Source organism: Chrysemys picta, chromosome 12 (assembly GCF_011386835.1).
Source record: "Chrysemys picta bellii isolate R12L10 chromosome 12, ASM1138683v2, whole genome shotgun sequence".
NCBI lineage: Eukaryota > Metazoa > Chordata > Testudines > Emydidae > Chrysemys > Chrysemys picta.
The window spans coordinates 756,231-783,429 of record NC_088802.1 but is presented as its reverse complement, the minus strand read 5'-3'; the positions used below and the strand labels follow the sequence as shown (position 1 = coordinate 783,429).

The 27,199-nt window shown below is 56.8% G+C and overlaps 1 protein-coding gene across 6 annotated transcripts; it reads left to right on the top strand.

Annotated features, from left to right (window-relative positions):
• Positions 1-6,574: 6,574 nt before the first annotated feature.
• Positions 6,575-26,059, top strand: LOC135974868 (bromodomain-containing protein 2-like). Of its 6 annotated transcripts, none has more exons than XM_065563961.1 (13): positions 6,576-6,940; positions 10,822-12,064; positions 15,631-15,772; positions 17,018-17,155; positions 17,260-17,401; positions 17,661-17,875; positions 18,250-18,621; positions 19,101-19,229; positions 19,342-19,587; positions 21,135-21,361; positions 23,708-24,018; positions 24,534-24,656; positions 25,128-26,059. In XM_065563961.1, the coding sequence occupies exons 2-13, from the start codon at positions 12,036-12,038 to the stop codon at positions 25,256-25,258; spliced, it is 2,205 nt and encodes a 734-aa protein (XP_065420033.1). In that variant the 5' UTR covers positions 6,576-6,940; positions 10,822-12,035; the 3' UTR covers positions 25,259-26,059. The 6 variants fall into 6 exon arrangements, with proteins under 6 accessions (XP_065420032.1, XP_065420033.1, XP_065420030.1 ...); XM_065563958.1 differs by having other exon boundaries at positions 15,631-15,931; XM_065563960.1 differs by lacking the exon at positions 19,101-19,229 and having other exon boundaries at positions 6,575-6,940; positions 15,631-15,931.
• Positions 26,060-27,199: the final 1,140 nt, after the last annotated feature.

Sequence of the window (27,199 nt, the reverse complement as noted above, 5' to 3'; positions counted from 1 at the left end):
ATTACTTTCTTTACATTGCATGATTTCTGCGGTTCTGGCTCCCGATGGGTTCTCCGTCAGGGGCAATTTTTACATCAAGCGGGGCGGTTTTTCTAGCTCAAACCGGGGTTAATTCGGGGTACCTCTGTGGCCTGGGTGCTGCTAGCCTGGATGGTCACAGTGGTCCCTTCTGGTCCTGGCCTCACTGAGCTTTGAATGCAGGGGTGTGTGAAAGTAGAATGAATTATATTGTAAAAATAGAATGGATTAAAGAAATGCTGTATGTTCCTTTAAGCAGGAATAAGGAATGTTGAAATATAGTGGTCAGGAAGAGAAACATTAAGGTATGAAACAATGGGTCCACTTAAGCTAATGGTGGGACATTAACAGGAGATCAATAAGAGTTAGTAAGGAAATAAGATATGTAGGTCTAGCCCCAGGTAAACGTATCAATTCTGCTTCCTTTTGTTATCTTGTTAAGTTCGTGCCCTTTTATCTGTATAAATAAGATGGTTTGAGTCTTGCCTGGTGCTCACATTATCTGGGTGAATTAGCAGAGCGCTTTGCTAATAAACAGAGTGGTTTGACAAATTGTGAGTCCTGAATCTGACTTTGATAGGTGCCACCACTTGCCCCCCAATGATCTGGATTGCATCCCAGGATGTGACCAGGGGGGTTGAGGAGATGCTGGAACTATTTATCCCTGACCCTTGCAGAGGAGTTAATGTCACTTTTTACCATCATTCCTCCTGAGTTAATTGCATGCAAATCACAACCTTCAGGTCCTGTCCCTGGGGTCATTGTTCAAATGGTTGGGATGTGTCTCTGGACTAACCTTTCCAAACTACTTCACACCACTGAGTTAAACTGCAAGTTAATAATGCCAGTGGAACCTTTTTACCTTTAATTTCAGCTGTGATTTTAACTGTGTGAACGGTTTGCACAGCGCAGATCTGAGCCCTGGAAGATTCACAGCTGGGCTGAATTAACACCTCATTGAGCTGAATGGGGTTTTGCTGAAGCCATTATTTATTTCCTGCAACACTGTCTGGCTGACAGGGTAAGAAGTGACAGAGTTCACTCCATCTTTGCTGCAAAATTAAATAGAAATCTATTTTTTTAAATCAAATCTTAAACTCTGCAGAAGACGGCACTAAGACTAAAATCTTGCAAACTGCCCCAGGGCCTGAAGTCAGTTTCGGCAGCAGCTAGATCCCAATATCTATTTGCTTTTAAATTCCTTTCTGCTCAATTTTAGGCTTGATCCTCTCATGCCCTAGAGGCAGTATGGAGTGAGCGTTCAGTGCTTTACAGCACTGGTCTGTCTTCTCGGAGAGGGACCTGCATGTATTTTGCAATATGTGATTTCATATTGCATTGCCCACCACTCTTTTACTTAGCATAATTGGCGATAATATTTCACCGAGTGCTGCCCTGTTTTATGCTGTAATATGCTGTCGTGCATCGCATTGCATTTTCTCTTGTATTGCCTAGAATGATTTCTTAGGTATATTTTTCCATTTTTATAGTGCATTGTATTAGTGACTATCATATGGTTTTATTTCACTTGACATCAAACTGCATTGCATTATTTCAGTGCAGGATTGTGCATTGTATAGTCACACTGCACAGGCCCGGAACCTACGCAGTCACGAGCTAGAGTTCCTATATCTAAACCCCAGTACTGCGATGTACATGTGTGACCGGGCTAGGGTGACCAGACAGCAAGTATGAAAAATAGGGACTGGCGGTAGGGGGTAATAGGAGCCTATATAAGAAAAAGACCCCAAAATCGGGACTGTCCCTATAAAATTGGGACATCTGGTCACCCTAGACCAGGCTCCCAGGGGGCCACACTGCAGTTACTCAATGAGGGTGAACTGCAAAGAATGGGGCAGACAATCCCCAAAGCTGGTGGATATTCCAACACTTGGATTCACCAAGCCAGCACAACAGAGTTCCCTTAAAGCAACCCGGCCTTGGGCTCCCACCCAGCCAGGCAAGTCACATATGCTGACGATTACTGAAAATCATATAAGAAAGTTCTACCGATCCCCCAAGAATCAGACAAATTACCTCCCGGTTTAATGAATATTCCAGATCTTACCCAAATACACACGACAGCCAATTCTTATGAACTAAACTAACATTTATTTAAAAAGAAAAGAGAATATTGGTTAAAAGATCAGTATACATGCATACATGAGTACAGTTCTGAGATCAGATTCATGGTAGAGATGGGGAGCTTTGCAGTTGCAAAGAGTTCTTTCAGAATCAGTCCATACGTGACAGTCCAATGTTCATACTCAGGGTGATCGATGGGACTGGAGATCTCAGCCTTACGACTTAAGCTTCCCCTGCATCAAACATCAAGCAGGACTGAAATAAAAAGGATCAGGACTCAAGGTTTTTTTATACAGTTCCAGGCCTTCTCTTGACAGCTTGGAGTCCTTAAGTGAACAATAGGCCATCATGGAGACTTTGAAGTAGACCTATTTCCTAAGCATCACCGGTAATTAGCTACACAGATTAATATACAGCAATTGCCAGTTTCTCAAACATTTGCAGATGATTTGCTGTACATTTCAAAGAGAGATGAATACAGTGATATCATAAAAAGAAGAACAGGAGTACTTGTGGCACCTTAGAGACTAACAAATTTATTAGAGCATAAGCTTTCGTGGACTACAGCCCACTTCTTCGGAGGCATATCATAGAACGGTTGGAAGAGACCTCAGGAGGTCATCTAGTCCAACCCCCTGCTCAAAGCAGGGCCAATCCCCAACTAAATCATCCCAGCCAGGGCTTCGTCAAGCCGGGCCTTAAAAACCTCTACAGATGGAGATTCCACCACCTCCCTAGGGAACCCATTCCAGTGCTTCGCCACCCTCCTAGTGAAATAGTGTTTCCTAATATCCAACCTGGACCTCCCCCACTGCAACTTGAGACCATTGCTCCTTGTTCTGTCATCTGCCACCACTGAGAACAGCCGAGCTCCATCCTCTTTGGAACCCCCCCTTCAGGTAGTTGAAAGCAGCTATCAAATCCCCCCTCATTCTTCTCTTCTGCAGACTAAACAATCCCAGTTCCCTCAGCCTCTCCTCATAAGTCATGTGCTCCAGACCCCTAATCATTTCCGTTGCCCTCCCCTGGACTCTCTCCAATTTGTCCCTATCCCTTCTGTATTGGGGGCCCCCAAAACTGGACGCAATACTCCAGATGAGGCCTCACCAGTGCCGAATAGAGGGGAATAATCACTTCCCTTGATTTGCTGGCAACACTCCTACTAATGCAGCCCAATATGCCGTTAGCCTTCTTGGCAACAAGAGCACACTGTTGACTCATATCCAGCTTCTCATCCACTGTGACCCCTAGGTCCTTTTCTGCAGAACTGCTGCCTAGCCATTCGGTCCCTAGTCTGTAACAGTGAATGGGATTCTTCCGTCCTAAGTGCAGGACGCTGCACTTGTCCTTGTTGAACCTCATCAGGTTTCTTTTGGCCCAATCCTCTAATTTGTCTCCGTCCCTCTGTATCCGATCCCTACCCTCCAGCGTATCTACCACACCTCCCAGTTTAGTGTCAGCCGCAAACTTGCTGAGGGTGCAATCCACGCCATCCTCCAGATCATTAATGAAGATATTGAACAAAACCAGCCCCAGGACCGACCCTTGGGACACTCCACTTGATACCGGCTGCCAACTAGACATGGAGCCATTGATCACTACCCGTTGAGCCCGACGATCTAGCCAGCTTTCTATCCACCTTACAGTCCATTCATCCAGCCCATACTTCTTTAACTTGCCAGCAAGAATACTGTGAGAGACCGTAAAGTCAAGATATATCACGTCCACTGCTTTCCCCATATCCACAGACCCAGTTATCTCCTCACAGAAGGCAATCAGGTTGGTCAAGCATGACTTGCCCTTGGTGAATCCATGCTGACTGTTCCTGATCACTTTCCTCTCCTCTAAGTGCTTCAGAATTGATTCCTTGAGGACCTGCTCCATGATTTTTCCAGGGACTGAGGTGAGGCTGTGTGACGCAGCAGGGAGCGGAGCGGATTAGCCTGGGAATGTCGTCTAGTTTTACTGGGACTGTCTGCATTGGGAATGGGAGAGCAGGGGGTGACTTTACTTGAGGGACCATACCTGAGCCTGTAACCTGAGCCCGGAGGGGGGTGGAGCCAGGTGAAAACTGGACAAAGGCTGGAGGAAGAGCCAGGGGCAGGCTGGAAGGAGAAAGCTGCAGTGGAGTTTCAGTTTGAAGCTGCCTGGGGAAACGGAGGGAACCCCCAGGGTTGGGGTCTAAGCTCCCTGCCCCCCAGAGGGACCTGACTGAGGGGCCCTGGTTGTACCTACAAGCCCTGCTTGGGACTGTGTTCCTGTCGTCTAATAAACCTTCTGTGTTACTGGCTGGCTGAGAGTCCTGGTGAATCACAGGAAGACGGGGGTGCAGGACCCTGACCCCCCCCCCAACATGTTGACTGTTTCTGATCACCTTCCTCTCCTCCAAGTGCTTCAAAATTGATTCCTTGAGTACCTGCTCCATGATTTTTCCAGGGACTGAGGTGAGGCTGTCCAGTCTGTAGTTCCCCGGGTCCTCCTTCTTCCCTTTTTAAAAGATGGGCACTAGATTTGCCCTTTTCCAATCATCCGGGACCTCCCCCGATTGTCACGAGTTTTAAAAGATAATGGCCAATGGCTCTGCAATCACATCAGCCAAGTCCCTCAGCGCCCTTGGATGCATTAGATCCGGCCCCATGGCCTTGTGCATGTCCAGTTTTTCTAAATAGTCCTTAACCTGTTCTTTCACCACTGAGGGCTGCTCACATCCTCCCCATACTGTGTTGCCCACTGCAGCTGTCTGGGAACTGACCTTGTCTGTGAAGACCGAGGCAAAAAAGGCATTGAGTACTTCAGCTTTTTCCACATCGTCTGTCACTAGGTTGCCTCCCTCATTCAGTAAGGGGCCCACACTTTCCTTGACCTTCTTCTTGTTGCTAACATACCTACAGAAACGTTCTTGTTACCCTTCACATCCCTTGCTGGCTGCAAGTCCAATTGTGCCTTGGCCTTCCTGATTACACCCCTGCATACTCTAGCAATATTTTTATACTCCTCCCTGGTCATCTGTCCAAGTTTCCACTTCTTGTAAGCTTCCTTTTTGTGTTTAAGATCACCAAAGATTTCTCTGTTTAGCCAAGCTGGTCGCCTGCCATATTTACTATTCTTTCTGCACATCGGGATGGTTTGCTCCTGCAACCTCAATAAGGATTCTTTAAAATACAGCCAGCTCTCCTGGACCCCTTTGCCCTTCATGTTATTCTCCCAGGGGATCCTGCCCATCTGTTCCCTGAGGGAATCAAAGTCTGCTTTTCTGAAGTCCAGGGTCCGTATTCTGCTGCTCTCCTTTCTTCCTTGTGTCAGGATCCTGAACTCGACCATCTCATGGTCACTGCCTCCCAGGTTCCCATCCACTTTTGCTTCCCCTACTAATTCTTCCCTGTTTGTGAGCAGCAGGTCAAGAAAAGCTCTGCCCCTAGTTGGTTCCTCCAGCACTTGCACCAGGAAATTGTCCCCTACACTTTCCATAAACTTTCTGGATTGTCTGTGCCCTGCTGTATTGCTCTCCCAGCAGATGTCACTATGTGTACAGTGGATTTAAATGTGAATATTTCGTTTGCTCTCTGATTTAAGAGAATACAGCGTAGACAGGGACTGTCTGATTACATTGTTAACCTCTAACAAGATACATGGAATCACACAAAACACAAACATATCTACCAAAACGTCTCTAAGGGTTGAATTTGGGTCATGTATCCTGCAGGATGCTTAACCGTTTCTGGCCTTGCATCACAACATGTTTAACTCTAAGCACTAGAATCATTCCACTGTACTACCTGTGTGAGTAAAACCATCCGCTTGCTTAAGTGTTGGCAGGACTAGGACCATGTAAAATTCCTTCTAAGTTTGCCTTCCACCACTTCATGCCGTATTCTTCTTGCTTTGCACGTGCTGAATTTCCAACTCCATAGCATCAGTGCTTTGCACTATTAATTAGTGTGCAAATGGAAATCCTGCAATGCATTGTCCTGCTTTGCACTTTTCAATGGTGTAGCGCAAATGCTGCATGCCCGCTGCACTATTTTCCTGCGCACTGCTGCACGCAGCGCGGGGTTATTGCTGTCGGTAGCCTGCCAGTCCGTAGTGTGGGTGTCTGCCGCACACTGCATGCTCCCTCACTTCCTCGCACGCGCCCCCCTGCAGGGGTGTCCCGTTGCACACTGCAGGCGGTTGCCTGCACCGCTTCCTTCGCACTGCCCAATTCCCACTGCCTCGTGACTGTAGCTGCCCGTGCAGTGCCAAACGCGCCCTTGCTCGCGTTGCTCGCCCCAGGGACACTGCACCCCTGTCAGCACTGCAGTCACGTGCACGAGACGCTGCACGCTCCCCCGGGCGCTGCAGAGCGGTGCCGCCCCTCCCCCGCCCGCAGCAGCTCGCGGCCGGCCCTGCCCAGCCCTGGAGGGGGTGTCGGGTCTGCAGCGAGAGGCCAACGCGCGTGCGCCCCTCCCCGCGCATGCGCACTGGGCTCATTGTGCCGCCGCCATGCTGACATTAACCCAAAGCAGGAGCCCGGGGGGGCCTGGCGGGAAGGGCCCCCCCCCGCGGGCTCTGGTTCTCGTGCCCGGCCGGCGCGCGGACCCCCAGCGGCTTTCCCGGCACCGAGCGGGGGGGATCGGCCCCCGAGGGGGGGGGAAGAGCGAGTTGGCGCATCACGTGAGGGCGGGGAGCCAATCAGCGCGGCGGTGACGTAGGCGGCGGCTCCCTCCGCCCCGGGATGTGTTGGGCCCCCGCCCGGGCGGGGCGCCGCGGGGATTACGGCCGGGCTCCGCCGGGGGCCGAGGAGATGGGACCCCGCACCCCGGGCCGGGGCTTTGCCGCCCCCCCGGCAGCCCATGCGGTGAGTGCTTCGTGTGCCTTTAACGGCGGGGGGGGGGAGAGCCACGTGGCGTGCGGAGCTGTCAATCAATTGTGTGCCCGCCTTCTTGCTGGTCACCCGCCAATCGGGGCCGAGGATGGCGGAGGTTGACGAGCGCAGAGGGCCTCGCGCCGATCGATGGGTCACGTGGTCTGCTAGTGGGGGTGGGGGACGCCACCATTGTGTGGGGCCGAACTGGGGGGGGGGGGTGTAAGGTTCTGTAACGAACAGTCTAGAGGGGTAATTAGCAAAAATTAGCATATGTCTTAATAATTGGGGGAAACTGGGGTGGGGCTGAGGACAGGCACTTGGGGGGCTGGGGATTCCTGGGGCCAGGTATGACAGGGGTGGGGGTCACTGGGGGGAAGGGGGCAGCGAGAGCCTGGGGGGGCGGTCAGGGCAAGGGGGTGGGGAGAGGTCCCTGGGGTGGGGGTCACTGGGGGGAAAGGGGCAGCGAAAGCCTAGGGGTGTGGTCAGGGCAAGGGGGTGGGGAGAGGTCCCTGGGGTGGGGGTCACTGGGGGGAAGGGGGCAGCGAGAGCCTGGGGGGGCGGTCAGGGCAAGGGGGTGGGGAGAGGTCCCTGGGGTGGGGGTCACTGGGGGGGGGAGTGAAAGCCTGGGGGGGCGGCTGGTCAGGGCCTAGAGGTTGTTGGCTGGGGAGAGCTCCCTGGAGTGGGGGTCACTGGGGGGAAGGGGGAAGTGAGAGCCAGTGTCAGTCAGGGCGAGGAGGGCTGAGGGGTCGCTGTGGAGAGGAGGCTGAAGGAGCTAAGGGTGGGGATCCCTATGGGGAAGGGGGGCAATGGGACCCTGGGTAGGATCCCTGGAGTGGGGGTCACTAGGAGTAGGGGAGTCCTTGCGGGGAAGGCGAATGGGGTGTCCCTGTAGCTCAGGATTTGCGGCAGGGGTTCTGTGGGACCGGCGTTCTCTTAGCTTGGGATCTGGGTTTCACCCGGGGTAGGGGCAGCGCAGTTACCAGAGGGGGGCTGGTTTCACCTTGGCCCAGGGTCTGTTGCTGACCTTGGGCAAAGGGGGTATTTGCCCCTCGGATAAGCAGCCATGGGGGTGACCCAGACAGGATTTGCTGTGAGTGAGAGACGGGCGGAGAGCTGGTGCCAACTATCAGAGATACTTAAAACCAAATATTAGCACAAAGCACCCGTATGAAATCACTGGGTTGAATGAAAACAACCAGGAAAAATGAGGTTCAAATCTGCCTGGGCCTTCCCAGCTCTTCACCCCCTGCAGAGCAAGGGGGGTGTTTAGAGGGGATAGTAATGGGGTTAAACACCCCCAAATCCCTAGGATCACCCCCCCAATCCACGTCTATCCCTGCAGGAGTGCTCACTGCAGTTAAGGCGGCAAAGCAGTTTCCAGTATAATATATCTCACTTATTTCCTGGTGCGAATCATGCGGCAGCAGGAGCGAGGCAGTGAAAATGCTGTGTCACGGCTGTAGGAGGGAGCGGGCCCTGCACCAGGGGGTGGGACCGCCTAGCACAAAGACCTGGTGACTTCAGGGGCTGAAATGACTCATGTACCTCACTGTCTGCCTCTGTTACCACCCTGGAGGGGAGCGCCTGATCCTTTCAGGGGGTTATTAGGGCATCAGGCCTGGGATCTGCGCTAACGCAACTAGGGCTTTCCATCTAAAATGGCTGCTGCAGACAGACCTGAAGGGTGGGATCCGCCTCCCCACCATGTGTGGCACTAACTCCCCGTTCTGAGATCACTGATCCCCCTTCCCCCCCACGCCACCACCTTCCCTTCTGGGGGGTCAGCTCTGGACCGAGGCGTGAGCGGGGAATTTCCATCTCACTGAATCAGGGAGGATGAAATGTGGAGAGACAGGGAGGGGCGGGGACGGACGGGCAGAGAAGAGGGAGGGAGCCCACGCCCGCCTTGAGGAAAAGGGGGGTGAAAAACCACCAGACGCCCCCTCAAGTTACCCCGTAATCGTTCTCCTTTCCCCGCCCTCCGGAGAGCTTTCGGGAGGAGATTTGCTGCCTATATTAAAGGGGAGGCGGAGGGAGGGGGGAGCTGCCAAGATGGCGGCTGCCTGCACCTTGGAGACAGCCTGACAACAGAGGGGAGAGAGAGAACGAAACATGTTTCTAGGCCGAAACCCTTTAGTTCCATCGGCGTTCCTTTGTGTTTTGGGAGAAGCCCTGTTCACTTACTTTTGCTAGTCACTTTAGGGGGGGGTTTCAGAATAGCAGCCGTGTTAGTCTGTATCCGCAAAAAGAACAGGAGTCCTTGTGGCACCTTAGAGACTAACACATTTATTTGCGGGGGGATGACTCTAGAAACCCCACATCTGCCCCCTGTGTGGGGACGTTTAACCCTTTTGGGGAGCCAAGCCCGCTCCCTAACGGGGTTCCGTGTCCCTGAGCTGAGCTGGTCCTACGGTGTGAAAGGTGCTGTAGCATAAGGTGGTGGTCGTTGTGTGTGTGGGGGGGAATGGCGCCATTAGCATCCACGCTGTGGGGGGCTCAGCTCAGAAGGGGTGTCGGGTGTGGAGACAGGAATTCCTGTGGGGTTTCTGTTTGCGTTCTGTGGTACACGGGAACGGTGGTGGTGTCTGTGCTCGGGGGGCGGGGGGGGGGGCGTTGTAGGCGAGGGTTGCCGTGAGTGCCGGGCGGGAGGTGGAGGTGGTAGTGCCACAGGGGGATTGGAGTAGTTTTCTGACAGTATTTTTGGTGACGTCCGTGTTTTATCGGGGTTTGGTGGGATTGAAGGGGACGGTGCTATTGACATCTGTGCTGATGGAGAGGCTGGAGAGGGGTTGGCGTGAAGGCAGGATGGGGGAGGGAGTTAAATGTTAGCATTGTGGGGAGGATAGGGATGCGTTTCTGGCGGGAATTTGGGTACCCCCCATTTCTGCGGGGGATTAACTGCGTATGTGGGGTATGGCTGGGATTGGAGGGGATGATGCTGTTGACTTGCGTTGTGGGGGCTGGAGAGGGGTTGACGTGAGTGAGGAGGGTTGTGTGAGAATGGGCGGGGGCATAGGGATGCGTTTCTGGTGGGAAGTTGGGTACCCCCATGTTTGGGGGGGATTAACTGTGTATGTGGGGTATGGCTGGGATTGGAGGGGACGGTGCTGTTGACGTCTGTGCCGATGGGGTTGGTATGAGAGCAGGATGGGGGGGGAGATGTTGGCATTGTGGGGGGCATAGGGATGCGTTTCTGGCGGGATTTCGGGTACCCATGTTTGGGGTACGGCTGGGATTGGAGGGGACGGTGCTGTTGACGTCTGTGCCGATGGGGTTGGTATGAGAGCAGGATGGGGGGGAGATGTTGGCATTGTGGGGGGCATAGGGATGCGTTTCTGGCGGGATTTCGGGTACCCATGTTTGGGGTATGGCTGGGATTGGAGGGGACGGTGCTGTTGACGTCTGTGCCGATGGGGTTGGTATGGGGGTTGGTATGAGAGCAGGATGGGGGGGAGATGTTGGCATTGTGGGGGGCATAGGGATGCGTTTCTGGCGGGATTTCGGGTACCCATGTTTGCGGTACGGCTGGGATGGGGGGACGGTGGTGTTAGGGTCTGAGCAGAGGCTGGACTGAGCGCCAGGAGTTGGCACAAGTGCCAGGTTAGTTTTGGGGGGCGCCAGGCAGGTTTCTGGCAGGTCGGTGGGGCCTTTCCCCGTCTCTTGCGGCGAGGGGCGCTGGGGATGTCCGTGTCTGGGCCCAGGCTGGGGGGTGGCGTGAGTTGGGGGGCACTTTGTGACAGGACTTTTGGAGCGGTTCGCTGTGCCTGTGGGGCGCACTGGCGGCAGCGCGGGGGCCTTGCAGGCAGTGGGGCGGCGCAGGGGCCGTCTGAAGGGAGCAGCCGCTTTATTGTCCGCCCTCTTCCCTGCTGCAGCTCAAAATGGCGCTTCCCTCCTCTCCCCCTCCCCCGCGGGGAGCAGAACAACAACATCCAACTGCCAGTTCCAACGGTCGCCCCGCCCCCACGTGACTCGGCAGCCAGTTAGTCTGCAACGAATGGCAGCGCTGGCCAATGGCAGCGCGCGCCGCCTAGGCTGGCGGCTCGAGCGCCTCACGAGGGGGCGGGGAAGAGGGGGTATGTGACTGATGGTTATGGAGGCCCATCAGAACGCGGCGTCTGGCAAGGTTCCGCCCAATGAGCCGGCGAAGGGGCGAGCCCGGATGGCGGGGTGATGTCACATCTGTCGCCATCCAATCAGAGGTAAGCCGCTGTCTATATAAGGCCGACCGGGGACAGGCCGAGAGGCGCCATTTCGCCGAAGCGGAGGAAGGAGCTGGTCGAGGCCTGGTCTGTGAAGGGGGCGGACTCAATCCGGATCCATCCTCCGCCGGGCAGCCCCCAACCCCCGCCTCCGCTTTACCGACGGGCTCGCAGGACCTCACCGGCTTCCGTAGAGACCCCTGCCTGCGGCCTCGAGGGCCCTCGCAGAACGCCCCATCCCCCTGGCGGCCAAGATGGAGCCGGGCCAGTGATCCCAGTACAATCCAGTGCCATCCGCCTCCCTGACGGGGACCATCCTTCCGGGGACCGGCCTCTACGGGCAGAGGAGGCGCCGGGGGACCCAGCGAGCCCTATATTGACCGGAGCCCGGCAGGATTTGGAGCCCGTCGGGGGCTCCGAAGAGGGGGCCCCCCACCCGGCATCCCCCCGCCCTTCAGCCGCCGCCGCCATTTTCTTTGCTTCCATTCATGTAAACCCGGTGAATGGTGCTGGGGTCCGCGCGCGCCTCGCTGGAGACCATCGGCCCCGCTGCTGTGCATGGGCCCGGCCCCCGGCCGCTGCTAGCCTGAGCCCCTGCGCCTGGTTCTAGCCCGCTGGCGGGGAGGGGAGGGGGTGCCAGGCTCGTCCCCCTCCCCTAGCGCCCCCCCCGTGTGTTGGGGGGAGCCGCCCGCCCCCCGTCCGTCCTCCGCCGGTGATGCTCGGCAGCGGGCAGCCCTGCACCCCGCGGCGCGGGAACAGCATGTGTCACTAGCGCGCCTCCCCCGCATCCTGGCAAAGTGGGGGGGTCAGCCGAGGCCCCAGCATCAGGAGGAGGAGGAGGAGGTGGACTCTTGGGGGAGAGACCCTGGAAAGCAGCCGCTGCAGGCATGTTGCAGAATGTGAATCCCCACAGCAAGTAGGTGCCCGGCTCGCTGCTGGGGGGCTGGGGGGGGGGCGGCACTGCTGCGGGGGGGTACTATGCAAAGCTGTTTTACACTGGGGGGAATGGTGTGTCCTCTGAGCCGCTGTCCTGTGTTAGAGGGCTTGGATTGATTTACACCCTCACTTCCCGTTCCTGGGGTCCATGGCGGGCCGGGGGCTGGGGCTGGTTTGCAGGGGCTATACACTCCTTTCTGAGCACCGGTGTGTGTTACATGGGGGAGCGTGTCTGTCTGCTGTTAGGGTTTGCGTTGATCCCGGGGCCTGGCACCCCGCGTTTCTGCAGTGCACAGTTAATCGGGGCTGCTAGTGTGTCCCTTGCCTGCTGATGTGACTGCCTGTGGAGGTGCTGTGCGGTTGTGTAGTATGATGTTAATTGGGAGTGCCAGACACTGCCAATGTATTTGTGGAGTGGGTTTTTTTTGAAACAGTGCATTAAATGGGGGTGCTCTGCCTCTGAGGTTCCTGTATTCTGCAGGGAGTTCATGCATTTGATGGCTTGGGTTTATTTACACAGAATCTGTTTCTATCATGCTCTTCGTATTGGGGGATGCCCTTATTTCAGCAGCTGTTGGCTGTCCTGGCATGTGTTTTGGGTGTGAGAAGATGCTGGGTCTGCACCTGCCACGTGTTGGCGGTATGTGCATGGGTACTGTGAGACCTGGGCTGTGCTCTCCCTGCAGTTGTGCCTTAGGGCAGCAGGGTCACTGGAGTGGGGTCTGGGGCTTGGCAGGGGTGAGTTTTCTGTGCAGTCATGCTTGTGGCAAAGGGAGGAGGGCTGCAGCGGCTGGTGAGTCAGGCACATGTCAGCCCTGTGTGCGTGGCCAGTTTGCCAGCTTGCCCCTGGCCTGCTCCCACCACTGTTCGCTAGCCTTGCCCCTCTGGGAGAGAAGGGAGCTTGCTCCTAGTCCCTGGAGGTAGAAAGGTTGGATTCATAGGTTCATGTTAAGGCAAGAAGAAGGGGGGTCATTAGGAACAGATCTGATTTGTACACAGAGGCTTCTCCTCAGTGATCCCTGCTTCCAGCCCCCTTGTTATCTCGAGTGGCTGAGAGGGGACAGGGGTGAGGTCAACCCTTTGGGATTGCTTACAACCTCAGCCTGTCTCCAGACTCCCCAAGGGGACCACCTGGGCTGGGCCTGACACTGAACCCAACCCAAACAGAAGCAATACGCTTCTCAGGTGTGGACTAGATCTGCTAAGTGGCTTTTCAACTCTGCTCCAGTGACCCCTGCTCCATTGCTGAGCAAAGGATGGGAGCAGCTGGCTCCTGGCTCTCTCCAGGCAGAGGGTGTGGGGCAGGGTCCTGTGTTGGCGACACTGCTCTGTGGGGTGGTGCAGCACTGGAAGAGATGGACCCCTCTGCCACTCGTGTCCCCTGGGTGGGAAAGGGGGAGTGACCCCCGCGCTGTCCTCCTGGGAATTACGCTCCTATCCCTTTATCCTTGGCATCTGAGAGTGTCCCTACAGCCTGGGGAGTCCCCCACACAGGACCCCCTGCCCATGACGCTGAAAGGAGACAGGAGACGCTGCTGTGCTGACAGTGACATGACCCTGATGTGTCAGCTCAGGGCATTCTGACAGGGAGATTCTCCCCCTCCCCCCCCCCCCCCCCCGTGCATCTGGCCCCCCAGGGAATTGTCAGAACTAGTCCCCTGGCAAAGACCGCTTGCCCTGGAGTTGAGTAGTTGCTTAGTTGCTTAGGGAGGGGTGACGTGGTGATTTCGCTAGGAGTCTCCCAAGTGTTATGGAAACATCTCTCTGCTGTTGACAGCATGAGGCCCCTGGTGCTGCTGTGATACTGTCTGCAGGTGTCACGGCTCCTGACTCCCAGGGGGCCAGCCCTCCACCTTTTATCAGCCTGTCCACAGGCCCTGTCTGGAGACACAGCGTGCGGGAGGGGGATCTCAGTATCCCAAGATTACTCCCTGACTTCTGGCTGGTTGCCAGGGATAGGAAACCCAGATTCCCCACACTGGAGCCAGGGTGACACCCCCTCTCCCCCCCCATTCCTTGTTAAGCAGGATGTAAGCTCTGAACTGGGTTTGTAACACGGGTTTGGTTCCCCTGGTTATTGCAGGGCTGTGATTAGAGGGCCCCATAGCAACCTGGTGACACAGTCCCAGCCCCTGCCAGCCTTGCTGTGTGTGCCTCTAAGAGAGAGCGGTGGGGATGTCTGGCTCCTTGGAGTTTGGCCCTGGGGATACTGTTCCCCTGAGTGTATTCATTGTCCGGCTCTGGCTAGTTTGCACAGCACAGCTCTGTACAGAAGCTCCCCAACTTACGCAAGTGTTCTGTTCCCGAACGCCTTGCATAAGTGGAAGTTTGCGTAAGTCGGAAACGTATCTCTGACAATTACGCGCCAAAAAAAAAAGTTTACGGGGACATTTTCCGTAAGTCGGGTTTGCATAACCCCGGGGAGCGTCTGTATAGCACAGGTGATTTGGTTCACTGGAGATGGGGTTCTCCACAAAAATTACTAAACAACCCCAGGAGGGGGGCCCAAGAGCTTCATCTCTGGGGGGGGCTGTAACCTGAGCCCTGGGCGGTGAGGCTTGGCCCAGGCAGTCTAACGCGACTTTGGGGTCCTGCTGCACAGTAACCGCTGCATTAGAGGGAAATGGTGAAATGTACCAGCCTGGGGTACACAGGAAGTCAGACTGAATGAATCTATAGCTCCACAATCTAGCATGGAAGAGCTGTAGGAGACCTCCATGTGGTGTCGCTTCTGCTTGTGCTACCTGTGCCTCATGGGCGTGTAATGCTGCCTAAGTTGAGTCCCCATCTCCTGTCCCTTCCACTTCCTGCTGGAGGGAACAGTCCTGTCCCGAAGGCATAGAAATAGATGAGGCTTTTCACAGAGCTAATCTGCCGCCCTTTGTTTCCAGACCTAACCTGGATGTGTGCCAGAACCTTGGCTCTGCAGCCCTGAATTTCTCTGGTGCCTTCAGTGTGGATTCGGAGCTAGTCCCTCACTGGTGACACACTAGTGTTGTGTGGGGTTCGACAGCAAGATCTCTGGGTCTGGGCCCTTAGGAGAGGCTCTTGGTTCGGGCTCCCATAGAAGCAGTTGGGAATGCAGCCCTAGGCTAGCGGCAACTGGCTAGAGTTCATGGCCTCTCCCTGGGCATGCGTGTGGCTGAGAATTCACCCACATCCCTGGGAAACAGATTGCCTTAGTACACTTTCCTCTCTGCCTTTCGCTTGGGTTTGGATGGATGTTTTCGGAGCTTAAAGATACGCAGAGCGATCTTCCCAGCACTAACCGTGCCCTAGGAGTGGGATAAATAGCACAGGCACCTCTCAGCTTTGCTTCAGGGATGGTTTTTGGGGAGACTTTTCAGAAGAGCACCTTCCCGGACCCAGAAGTAGCTGTCGCCAGCAGGCCCAGAGTTCTTTCCCTCCACCCCAGGTGTCCTGCCCCTGTGGTGTCTGCAGGCCCTTTTGCTCTGTGTTGCTGTGTGCTGGTGGCCCAGGGCCAGATGGCATGAGCTTCTTAGTCCTAGAGTTACCCTTTTAATGGTGTCTTTGCTCCCATTTCAGGATTTTGGGGGAGGGCAGTACTGGGCTCATGGGCCTGGCGACGGAGTCGACCCCAGGCAAGCGGATCCGCAAGCCGTCACTGCTCTACGAGGGTTTCGAGAGCCCCACCATGGCGTCGGTGCCAGCCCTGCACCTGCCTCAGGTGAACCCTCCACCACCTGAGGTGTCCAACCCCAAAAAGCCAGGCAGGGTCACCAACCAGCTGCAATATCTCCACAAGGTGGTGATGAAGGCCCTGTGGAAACATCAGTTCGCCTGGCCCTTCCGCCAGCCCGTCGATGCTGTCAAGCTGGGCCTGCCGGTAATGAGCCCTCTGGGCTGGGCATGGGAGTGGCTGAGGCCCAGAGGGGGGTGTGTGTGTGTGTGTCTGTCCCCAGTTGATCCTTACTGGCTTGGGGAGTGTGTGCCTTTCCAGGGGTGTGAGGAGGATGCCTCATTCAAATATTGCTTCACCATGTGGCCTAACCTAAAGTATTCCCCCCCACACACTCCCCCCAGCCTGACAGTCCCAGGGACAGCACTGTCCCATCTTGGGGTCTGTGCCACAAAGATGCAGCTGCAGGTGCCTGGGCTGTGCCATCCCCAACTCCTCCTTCCCGACCTGTGGTGGTCTCTCAGCTGGTTCCATGCTGTCCCAGAGCTGAGGGTCTCCAGGTCCCTGTACATCCGGCCTGCTTGGCTTGTCCTGGGAGCTTCCCCAGACCAGCCGCCCCACCCTACTGCTCCCTACAAAGGTGTGGATGAGGTGAGGCAGCCCCTTTACAGGTAACCCGGACACTTCCCCACCTAATCTCTTGTGCCCTGAATGCGTTTTGCAGATTCCCATCCATGAATTTGTAGAAGACATCACGTGACCCCAATATTAAACGCCAGCCCCCCGTGCACCTGTGGCGCTCAAGGATTTAAAGCCCGGAGGTAAATTCCACTTAGGTTTGCTCTTTCCTTAGCTTTAGTCTCCCAGCCCCTGTTGCACCCCGCCTGGGACTGGAGTAGTCCAGGTTGTTGGGTCGCTGGGACCGCAGCCATTCATGGTCACCAGCTGTCCCAATAGCTTAGGCTTCTCTGCTCTGGGGTGCGCAGGGGTCCCCGTCCCTGAGTTGTATGTGAGGCTGAATCGAGCGTTGACTGGAACACTGCAGGCACCCTAGGAAGTGTCCCTGAGTGGATACAACCCCTGTCCTTTGCCAGGTGACTTGAGTGTAGAAACCGGAATGAGATCTGTGTGCATGAGTGACATTACACAGCTCCTCTTGGGTATTTCTGGACTGAGATGCCACCCCCCTCCCTTGATCGTATGCCTCTGGGGCGTGGGTATGACTGGGATCCTTGTTGTAGGGCTCACACCTTGTGACTGACCACCTGGCCTCTTGTGCTCTTCTGCCGGCAGGATTATCACAAGATCATCAAGCAGCCCATGGACATGGGGACCATCAAGCGGCGTCTGGAGAACAACTATTACTGGGGGGCGGCAGAGTGCATGCAGGACTTCAACACCATGTTCACCAACTGTTACATCTACAACAAGGTGAGAGCCAACCCTCCCTGCAGTGCTCTCCTCCTTGGGATTTCCCTGGAGCCCCAGCCCCTTCCCTGCACCCTCTAATCCCTCACCTCTGCCTTGGCCTGCAGCCCACGGATGACATTGTGCTGATGGCCCAGACCCTGGAGAAGATTTTCCTGCAGAAAGTGGCTCAGATGCCTGCAGAGGAGCAGGAGATTGTCATCACCGTGGCCAAGAACAGCCACAAGAAGGGGGCTTCCCGGGCGGCAGGTACGTGCGCTCTGTGACGGGGAGACTAGTCGGAGTTGGCTCCGGGGGGGTGGGGGCAAGCAGATCCCAGACATGGAGGAATGAGTGTCCCCCTGGAAGGGTGGTCTGGAAATGCAGGGGATGTAGTGGTTAGAGATGGGTGGGCTGGGAGCCAGGACTCCTGGGTTCCATGGTCAGCTGTGACATTGGGCCAGTCCTTGTGTGGTGGTGACTATATTCCCAGGTGCTGGTGCTAACTGGTGCTTGCCTATTCCCCCAGCTCTCCTGGCAGGCGCAGTCACTGCAGCTCACCAAGTGCCCGCAGTCTCCTCAGTCTCGCACGCCTCGCTCTACACCCCAAGCGCTGAGATCCCCACCACTGTGCTCAGTATCCCCCACCCCTCGGTGATCTCGGCACCGCTTCTCAAATCACTGCACTCCGCCGCCTGCCAGCCAGTGCTGGCTGTGCCCGCTCCCACGCAGCCCGTGGCCAAGGTAGGCACCCACCTGTCTGGCGTGGGGCTGGGGCCGGTCGAGCGAGCAGCTGGTGAGACTAGCAGGGGTGTTGGTGGGTTAGGCCTGTGGGGCAGGGGGGTTTGGCTAGGTTGAGCTGTCTGCAGTCTGTCCTGTGGAGGGGGTGACGTTTGCAGACCTGGAGGAAGGGGCTGCGGTTGGCCATGTGGGGGTCAGAAAATACTTGGCTGTGGGGGTGCTGTTTGCATTTGGGCCGCAGGGCAGTGGGGTTTCTGCAGTTGTCCCATGTGGGACAGGTGCTGGGTGGTTTGGGGTTTCAGTTGGTTCTGTATGGGCATGAAATTTGGGGGGGGTTGCTCAGCGCACTGCTCATGATCTCTGTCCCTGCCCCACAGAAGAAGGGTGTGAAGCGAAAAGCGGACACCACCACCCCCACCACCACAGCCATCATCGCCACTAGCGGGGAGTCGTCCCCGTCGGCCACCCTTCTGGAGCCCAAAGCGGCCAAGATCCCCACCCGGCGGGAGAGCGGGCGCCCCATCAAGCCCCCCAAGAAGGACCTGCCCGACTCGCAGCAGCACCAGACCTCCAAGAAGGGCAAGCTGTCGGAGCAGCTCAAGTATTGCAACGGCATCCTCAAGGACCTGGTGTCCAAGAAGCACGCTGCCTACGCCTGGCCGTTCTACAAGCCCGTGGACGCCTCGGCCCTGGGGCTGCACGACTACCACGAGATCATCAAGTGCCCCATGGATCTCAGCACCATCAAGGTACGGCTGGGGGCTCTGCAGGGAGGGAGGGAACCTCCGGGTGTGTCCTGGAGTCTTCCTCTGGGGACTGGGCATCACTGAAGTGCAGCCCGTGACCTGGCCCTGGGAAGGGGGCATCCCAGAAACCTCTGTGCCATCCAGGTATGAGCTGAGGCCTTCCTGGTGCGGGTCTGCAGGAGACTGGTCCCCCACTGGGGAGCCTCCGGGATCGCCCCGCATCTCCGCCCTGTGGAAGGCAGCGTTACTGGCTCACAGGCGTCCTGTGGCAGCCTGAGTCCCTGTCCCTCCTTGGGGGCGGTGGGGGCTGTCCTGCCCCCAGCGGTGCCAGGAAGGCTCTGGCCAATGGTAACTGCCTGATGAGCTGGTCTGAGCCCCCTTGCTGCAGCCCAGTCTGGGGAGAACCTTGGGGGTGGGGGGTCTGTGCCCCTTCCCTGGTGCAGCCACCCCCGCTCACCCTGTGTTCTCTGCCTGTGGTGCAGCGGAAGATGGAGAACCGGGATTACCACGACGCGCAGGAATTTGCTGCCGACGTCCGGTTAATGTTCTCCAACTGCTACAAGTACAACCCGCCCGACCATGACGTCGTGGCCATGGCTCGCAAGCTGCAGGTGAGTGGGGCAGTGGGGCCAGGTGGCACTTCCCCTCCCCTGCCCCAGGACTCAGCACGCCTTTGTGTCCCCACTGCACCCGCTAACCCTGGCCTCCCTCGCCCTCCCGCAGGACGTGTTTGAGTTCAGCTACGCCAAGATGCCGGACGAGCCCCTGGACACCAACCCGCCGTCGGCCGGGCTGTCCGGAGCCCTCTCGAAATCCTCCTCCGAGGAGTCGTCCAGCGACGACGAGGATGAGGACGAAGATGAGGATGAGGACGACGAGGAGAGCAGCAGCGAGAGTTCGTCGGAGAGCGAGGAGAGCTCCGACTCCGAGGAGGAGCGTGCCAACCGGCTGGCGGAGCTACAGGAGCAGGTGAGGCCGTCGACTCTGACCATAGGGGTGTGGAGGCTGCGCCTTCTCTTGGGCGGCCAGTGCTTGGCTGGGTCCCTCCTGTGACGGGTTGGATCACAGAAACCCCCTTGGGAGCTGCCACCCGATGTGCAAAGACTACCTCTGCTCCTGTTTTCCCTGCCAGCTCAGGACTCCAGCACCCTGTCTTGCTGAGCCAGACACTCCCGTCTGCTCCAACGCAGACCCAGGGTCTGAATCACTTGTCCCAAAGCTGCAAGTTTACCTGAAAACAGCTCACAGTAGTGTGCTTGTCTTTAGCACTCGGATGCCCAACTCCCAATGGGGTCTAAACCCAGATAAATCCGTTTTACCCTGCATAAAGCTTATGCAGGGCAAACTCATAAATTGTTCGCTCTCTCTGACACTGATAGAGAGATATGCACAGCTGTTTGCTCCCCCAGGTATTAATACATACTCTGAGTAAATTACTAAATAAAAAGTGATTTTATTAAATACGGACAGTAGGATTTAAGTGGTTCCAAGTAGTAACAGACAGAACAAAGTAAGTCACCAAGCAAAATAAAATAAAATGCGCAAATCTATGTCTAATCAAACTGAATACAGATAATCTCACCCTCAGAGATGCTTCAGTAAGTTTTTCTCAGTCTGGATACCTTCCAGGCCTGGGCACAATTCTTTCCCCTGGTACAGCTCTTGTTGCAGCTCCATGATAGCTAGGGGATTCTTCATGATGGCTCCTCTCTCCCTTGTTCTCTTCCACCCCTTTATATATCTTTTGCATAAGGTGGGAACCCTTTGTCCCTCTGGGTTTCCACCCTCCCCCCCCCCCCCCCCCCCCCCCCCACTGGAAAAGCACCAGGTTAAAGATGGATTCCAGTTCAGGTGACATGATCACATGTCACTGCAAGACTTCATTACTCACTTGCCAGCACACACATACAGGAAGACTCACAGGTAAATACAGCCATCTGCAGACAATGGGAGTCATCAAGATTCCAAACCATCCTTAATGGCCCACACTTGACATAATTACAATAGGCCCTCAGAGTTATGTTTTATATTTCTAGTTTTAGATACAAGAGTGTTACATTTCTACAAATAGGATGATCACACTCAGTAGATTGAGCTTTGTAATGATACCTTACAAGAGACCTTTTGCATGAAGCATATCCCAGTTACATTATATTCACTTATATTTTTATAAAACCATATAGACTGCACAACGTCACACCTCAGCACTTAGCTTCTCCGTGGGGTGCTGTCTCCCTGCCTCTGGGACTGCCTCTTGTCCCATAGTTAGCAGTTAGTTCCCTCTGCCCCTAGTTGTCTTCCTTGCTGTCTCTCGTTTCCGTCTCCCTCTTGGCCACAGGCAGGTCGCTATCTTCCCTGAGTTCCCTGGCTATATCCTGGCCACCTTGCACTGGGGCCTTGTCTCTGGGTTAGCGCTGAGCTCCCTTCCTCTGCTCCCTGTCATCCCTCTCCAGCTGCAGCTGGTGAGAATTCACGTATCTCCGGGTCCCCTCTCACTGGTGTCTCTCTCCCCCCAGCTGCGGGCAGTGCATGAGCAGCTGGCTGCCCTGTCGCAGGGCCCGGTCTCCAAGCCCAAAAAGAAGCGGGAAAGGAAGGAGAAGAAAAAGAAGAAGAAATCGGAGAAGCACAAGGGCCGGGGAGGCGATGAGGAGGCGCGGGCACGCCAGGCCCAGCTGAAGAAGGCCAAAAAGGCAGGGGGCAGCAGTGGAGGGACCAGCGGGAGCAGCAGCAGCAGCATCACCAAGTGAGCAGAGTGGGACCCTGGGGGTGGTGGGGATACGTGGAGGGGACAGGACAGCCCGTGTTCCACCCAGCCGGGGAGCAGCAAGGGCAGCTGCGTGATGACTCTCTTTCCCCGGCGGATCGACCATGGCGATGACCTTGTGTGGACAAGCCAAAGCATGTCTGACGGCTGCCTGCCCCGACTCCCCGAGATGCCCTTGGCTGGGTGGGGGTACAGGTCCTCACTGGGCTTAGCTGTTCCTGGGACAGCATGGGTCTGACATCCAGTGGGCAGCTGCTGGGGTCCCCGCACTATGGCTGCAGGGGCTTCCAGGGTCCCCAGGGGCACCTCTCCCCTTCCACGTGAATCCCCGTCTCCGCTTCAGCTTCCTGATGGGTGTGTCTGACAGGGTGTGAGCAAAGGGTCTTGCTCACCTCTCCGCTTCCACCTCCCCCCAGCCCCACATGAGTTCCACAGCAGATCCCTTGGGTGGTGGGTTGGCTCCTGTGATACCCACAGGAGGTGGATTTGTGGCCATCACGGTGGATTGATTTCAATCAGCAAGCAGAAAATCTGGATTGAAATCCTGTTTTGCCATTGTATTTAGTTCTTTTCCTACAAAGGGACATTCTTGTTAGTTGAGAACCATTAAAACAGCTTGATTTGCAAAAAAGCTAAGAGGGTGTTGGGAATCATTAAGAAAGGGATAATCAGACAGAAATATCACATTGCCGCTGTATAGATCCATGGTACGTCCACATCTTGAATACTGTGTGCAGATGTGGTTGCCCCAACTCAAACAAGATATCTTGGAATTGGAATAGGTTCAGAAAAGGGCAACAAAAATGATTAGGGGTATGGAACAGCTGCCAAATGAGGAGAGATTAATAAGACGGGGACTTTCCAGCTGGGAAAAGAGACGGCTAAGGGGGGATACGATTGAGGTCTATAAAATCATGACTGGTGTGAAGAAGGTAAATAAGGAAGTGTTATTTACTCCTTCTCATAACACAAGAACTAGGGGTCACCAAATGAAATGAATAGGCAGCTGATTTAAAACAAAAGGAAGTATTTTTTTTTTTTCACACAACACAGTCAACCTGTGGAACTCCTTGCCAGAGGATGTTGCGAAGGCCAAGACTGAAAAAAGAACTAGATAAGTTCCTGGAGGATAGGTCTATCCATGGCTATTAGCCAGGATGGGCAGGGATGGTGGCCCTCTCCTCTGTTTGCCAGCAGCTGGGAATGGGCGACAGGGGCTGGATCACTTGATTCCCTGTTCTGTTCATTCCCTCTGGGGCACCTGGCACTGGCCACTGTCGGTAGACAGGACACTGGGCTAGATGGACGTTTGGTGTGACCCAGTGTGGCCGTTCCTATGTTATGTAACTGAATATAAGCTTTATGCTAAACTTGGTGATACTTTTTACTGTTCCGGAGGATACAGTAGATCTCTACATTTTTTATTTAAGCCATTATATTGCGTGTTTTATTGTGCAAAGAAATTGGGAATGATACATTTATTTACTAGATTTGTTGTGATCTATTTTGATGGAAATTGGAATGCAATTTAAAAAGGCACAAAACATTTTTAGACTGATTTTTAATTCAGTAAAATGACCTCAAATATCCTGGAAATGTAAAAGAAAACTTTGTGTTTACAACTGATTTGGTGAACAAGTTAGTGAACTGAAGTGATTGTTTCTGGTCAACATGTCCTTCAAGCCTTTGGAACCAGTAGATCTGATTCTCTCACACCCAAGTTCTCTACAGAGATTGGAAAAGGATAAACAAGCTCTGTCCTGCTTTTTCAGTTCCTGGTTAGGTTCTTTTTGATTTCCACTCTGGCCGTGTGGGTGGCAGGGCTGGCTCTGTGGCACACGGTGGCTGGGGAGATGTGGCCCGGATGGGGTCTCTGGCCGTGTGGGTAGCAGGGCTGGCTCTGTGGCACATGGTGGCTGGGGAGATGTGGCCCGGATGGGGTCTCTGGCCGTGTGGGTAGCAGGGCTGGCTCTGTGGCACATGGTGGCTGGGGAGATGTGGCCCGGATGGGGTCTCTGGCCGTGTGGGTAGCAGGGCTGGCTCTGTGGCACATGGTGGCTGGGGAGATGTGGCCCGGATGGGGTCTCTGGCCGTGTGGGTGGCAGGGCTGGCTCTGTGGCACATGGTGGCTGGGGAGATGTGGCCCGGATGGGGTCTCTGGCCGTGTGGGTGGCAGGGCTGGCTCTGTGGCACATGGTGGCTGGGGAGATGTGGCCCGGATGGGGTCTCTGGCCATGTGGGTGGCAGGGCTGGCTCTGTGGCGCACAGTGGCCCAGAGGAAGGGTATCTGGCCATGCATGACGTCGCGCCCCCCCCCCTCCCCAGGAATTCCAGTAAGGTGTCGAAGGCGGCGCTGCCGGCACCCCCCATGCTCTACGACTCGGAGGAGGAGGAGGAGAGCAAGCCCATGACCTACGACGAGAAGCGGCAGCTCAGCCTAGACATCAACAAGCTGCCGGGGGAGAAGCTGGGGCGGGTGGTGCACATCATCCAGTCGCGGGAGCCCTCGCTGCGCGACTCCAACCCCGAGGAGATCGAGATCGACTTCGAGACCCTCAAGCCCTCCACCCTGCGGGAGCTGGAGCGCTACGTGCTGTCCTGCCTGCGCAAGAAGCCGCGCAAGCCCTACAGCGAGAGTGAGTGGGGGGGATGGTCCCGGGCTGGGCTCTCCCCTAGGATGTGGTCGAGGAAGTGCCCCAAGACCTACCGCAGAGAAGCGCTAGATATGAGCTAGGTTGTGGGATAGCCAAGGGGGGCTGGGAGCCTTGCAGTGAGGGTGGAGGGGGATGAAGTTAGGGTGGGAAATCAGGGAGCTTAGGGGATTGGGCGCCTCCCAGTGAGAGCGTGGGGGGATGCCTGGGAGCCTTGCAGTGAGTGAGTCAGTCAGGCGGTGGGGAAGGGAAGATCTCAGCAGTGTCCCCCTGTCCTGCCTGTACACCACCCCGCATGCCTTACAAGGGATGGGGGCACATTGGGGAAGCCTTGGGGAGCAGTGCGCTCTGCCCCCTGCGCACACTGTACAGGGATGGGGTGGGGCTGAAGTGCAGGGGTGGGCTTGTCTGCTCCCCAGGCGGGGTGGGAGTAGTGAGGGCTCAGGGAGCACTGGGGGCTCAGGGAGCCCTCTGAGCACGTCTGTCCCCGCCCGCTGCAGCCATGAAGAAGCCGGTGGGGAAGACGAAGGAGGAGCTGGCGCTGGAGAAGAAACGGGAGCTGGAGAAGCGGCTGCAGGACGTGAGCGGCCAACTCAACTCCACCAAGAAGCCCCCCAAGAAGGGTGAGTGCTGGGCAGGGGGCGGGAGGGGGAGCGAGGCGTTGGTGTCCGCGAGGCAGGGCTTCGGGGCTGGGTGAGGGGGAATGATTCCAGCCCTGCCCTCCCCCCCAGCTCTGCCGGTGCCCCTCACACCCGACCCGCAGCTTCTGCCAGCCCAGCCCTGCCCCCCCCCTCTGCCAGTGCCCCTCACTCCCGACCCGCAGCCCCTGCCAGCCCAGCCCTGCCCCCCCCCAGCTCTGCTGGTGCCCCTCACTCCCGACCCGCAGCTTCTGCCAGCCCAGCCCTGCCCCCCCCCCCCCCCCCTTGCCGGTGCCCCTCACTCCCGACCCGCAGCCCCTGCCGGCCCAGCCCTGGCGCGCCACTCCCCCTCCCCCCCAGCTCTGCCAGTGCCCCTCACTCCCAACCTGCAGCCCCTGCTAGCCCAGCCTGGCTCCCAGCGCAGGATAAAGAGGGCATGTTCTCGTTCCCCTGCAGCCAACGAGAAGCCGGAGTCTGCCCAGCAGGTGCCCGTCTCGCGGCTCAGCGCCAGCAGCTCCAGCTCCGACTCCAGCAGCTCCAGCTCCAGCTCCTCGTCCTCGGACACCAGCGACTCGGATTCCGGCTAGAGCGGTGGTGGCGATGGCAGTGGGCGGGCGGCATCGCGGCCGGATGGAAGCGTGGGCAGGTTCAGAAGAGGCTCTGCGGGACCGGACCCCATGTGAACCGGACTGAGCGGCTCCACCCGGCAGGCAGCGCCCCCAAGGCGAGGGAGGGCGCCAGTGACTGCCCCCTCACGGACATGGGCACTGCCCCAGTGTTTAGAGTTCGGAGGCCCCGGGGGTTGTTGGCGCAGAGGCCCCTGCCGGGCACAGCCTGTGCAGGCCCCGGCGCGACCCCAGCCAGGTTTTACCGTTTGGTTTGGTTCTGACGCATGGGAGCTTTTCCCAGGGCAGAGTTTGGGTTTTAAAGGGTTTGGAAGTCTCCACGTTTGGATTTGCTCTTGGGGGGTGGGGCTGGGGGTTTTGGGGGGCCTGGCCCGACAGACGGAAGCCGCAAGCCCGTCATGTGCTATGGGCTGCATTGCCGGCCCCCCCCATCTCATGTCCCGCTGGCGGCCTCGTCCCCTTCTCCGGGGAGGGTTTATTTATTTGAGCAGCGGTTGGGCCGCGGGGCCCTGCAGAGACGGGTGTCGCCCGCCCGGCTCCAGGACTGCAGTGTACAGAGCCCGCCAGGGGCACGGCCCAGGCAGCATGCTCCTTACCGGGGGGGCGGGGAGGGGGGCTGTTTTTTATGTTGACTGTACAATTGTTTTCTACTCCTTCCTTTTCCCTCCCCGTCCCCTGCCCGCCCCGTCAGACCCCGAGGGCGGGCTCCCCTGTTCAGACCTTTCCAGCCTGGAACATGTAAATAAAGAAAATATTATTGGAGTCCTGTTCTCTCTGCGGGTCTCTGCCCCGGCCTCGTTCCTCGGTGCCCGCTGGGCCTGGGAACGTGGTCACCCGGCCAGTGGCAGACATGGGATGGGATCCTAGACACCCCCACTTGCTGACCTGGGGGTGGAACTCCGGAGTCCTGAATCACTGACCCCGTCCCCCTCCACCCCCCCTAGACGGAGCTGGGATGAGAACCGGGGGGGGGAGAGCTGGGAACGGGGCTAGCCAGAAATGCTGGGGGTTGGGGACCCCCCTTCCAGTGTTGGGGTCTCCCAGCACATCCCATCTCTTCCCAGCTGCCTGGCCCCTGGCATGGGGTGTTCAAGGGGGTTCTGTGGCCAGGGATGGAGGTGGGGGCTCTAGCCCCCGTTTCGGCTTCAGAGCCGGTGCTGCCACATCCCCCTGCTGAGGCTTACAGACTGGGGCAGTAGTGCCAGTGGGGAGTCCCAAACCTGCCCCTCCCAGCACCCCCCACAGGGCAGGTCCCCCCCCACCCCCTGACATGAGGGCAATGAACCCCAGGAACAGCTTCTTGTGGGGGGGGGGGAGTGGATGCTTTAGCTTGGCTAGGGTTAGATCAGGCTGGCACGGTTTCCTGAGAGCGGTGCTGGGTCCCAGCCAGGATTGGGTCAGGGCCGTGCTCATGGGGCAGGCAAGGGCCATGTCACTGGGCGGGTGGGGAAGCCCTTGATCCGGTTCCCTAGGGAGGTGGTGGAATATCCTTCCTTAGAGGTTTTTAAGGCCCAGCTTGACAAAGCCCTGGCTGGGATGATTTAGTTGGGGTTGGTCCTGCTTTGAGCAGGGGGTTGGACTAGACCCCTCCTGAGATTCTGTGATTCTGCACTAGAAACACGCCCAGGGGCAGCATTGTCCTATAGACACGCCCTGGGGGGCAGGTTCTGCCATCGCTAAATCCACCTCCAATGGGTGGGAGCGAGGTCACTGGAGAACTCGTCTGTCGGCCCCACACCGACTCCGCTGCGGTGCCCAGGAGAGGGGATTTTAGCTCCGTCGCCCCACGTTCTCGGTACAGCCTCCTTTGCCCTTGGGATCCCGGCGCTGTCGGCAGCGGGTTCCGGCTGGCGGAGCTGGTCGCTCAGCATGAATTTGGTCCAGGCCTGGCCTGGCAGCAGC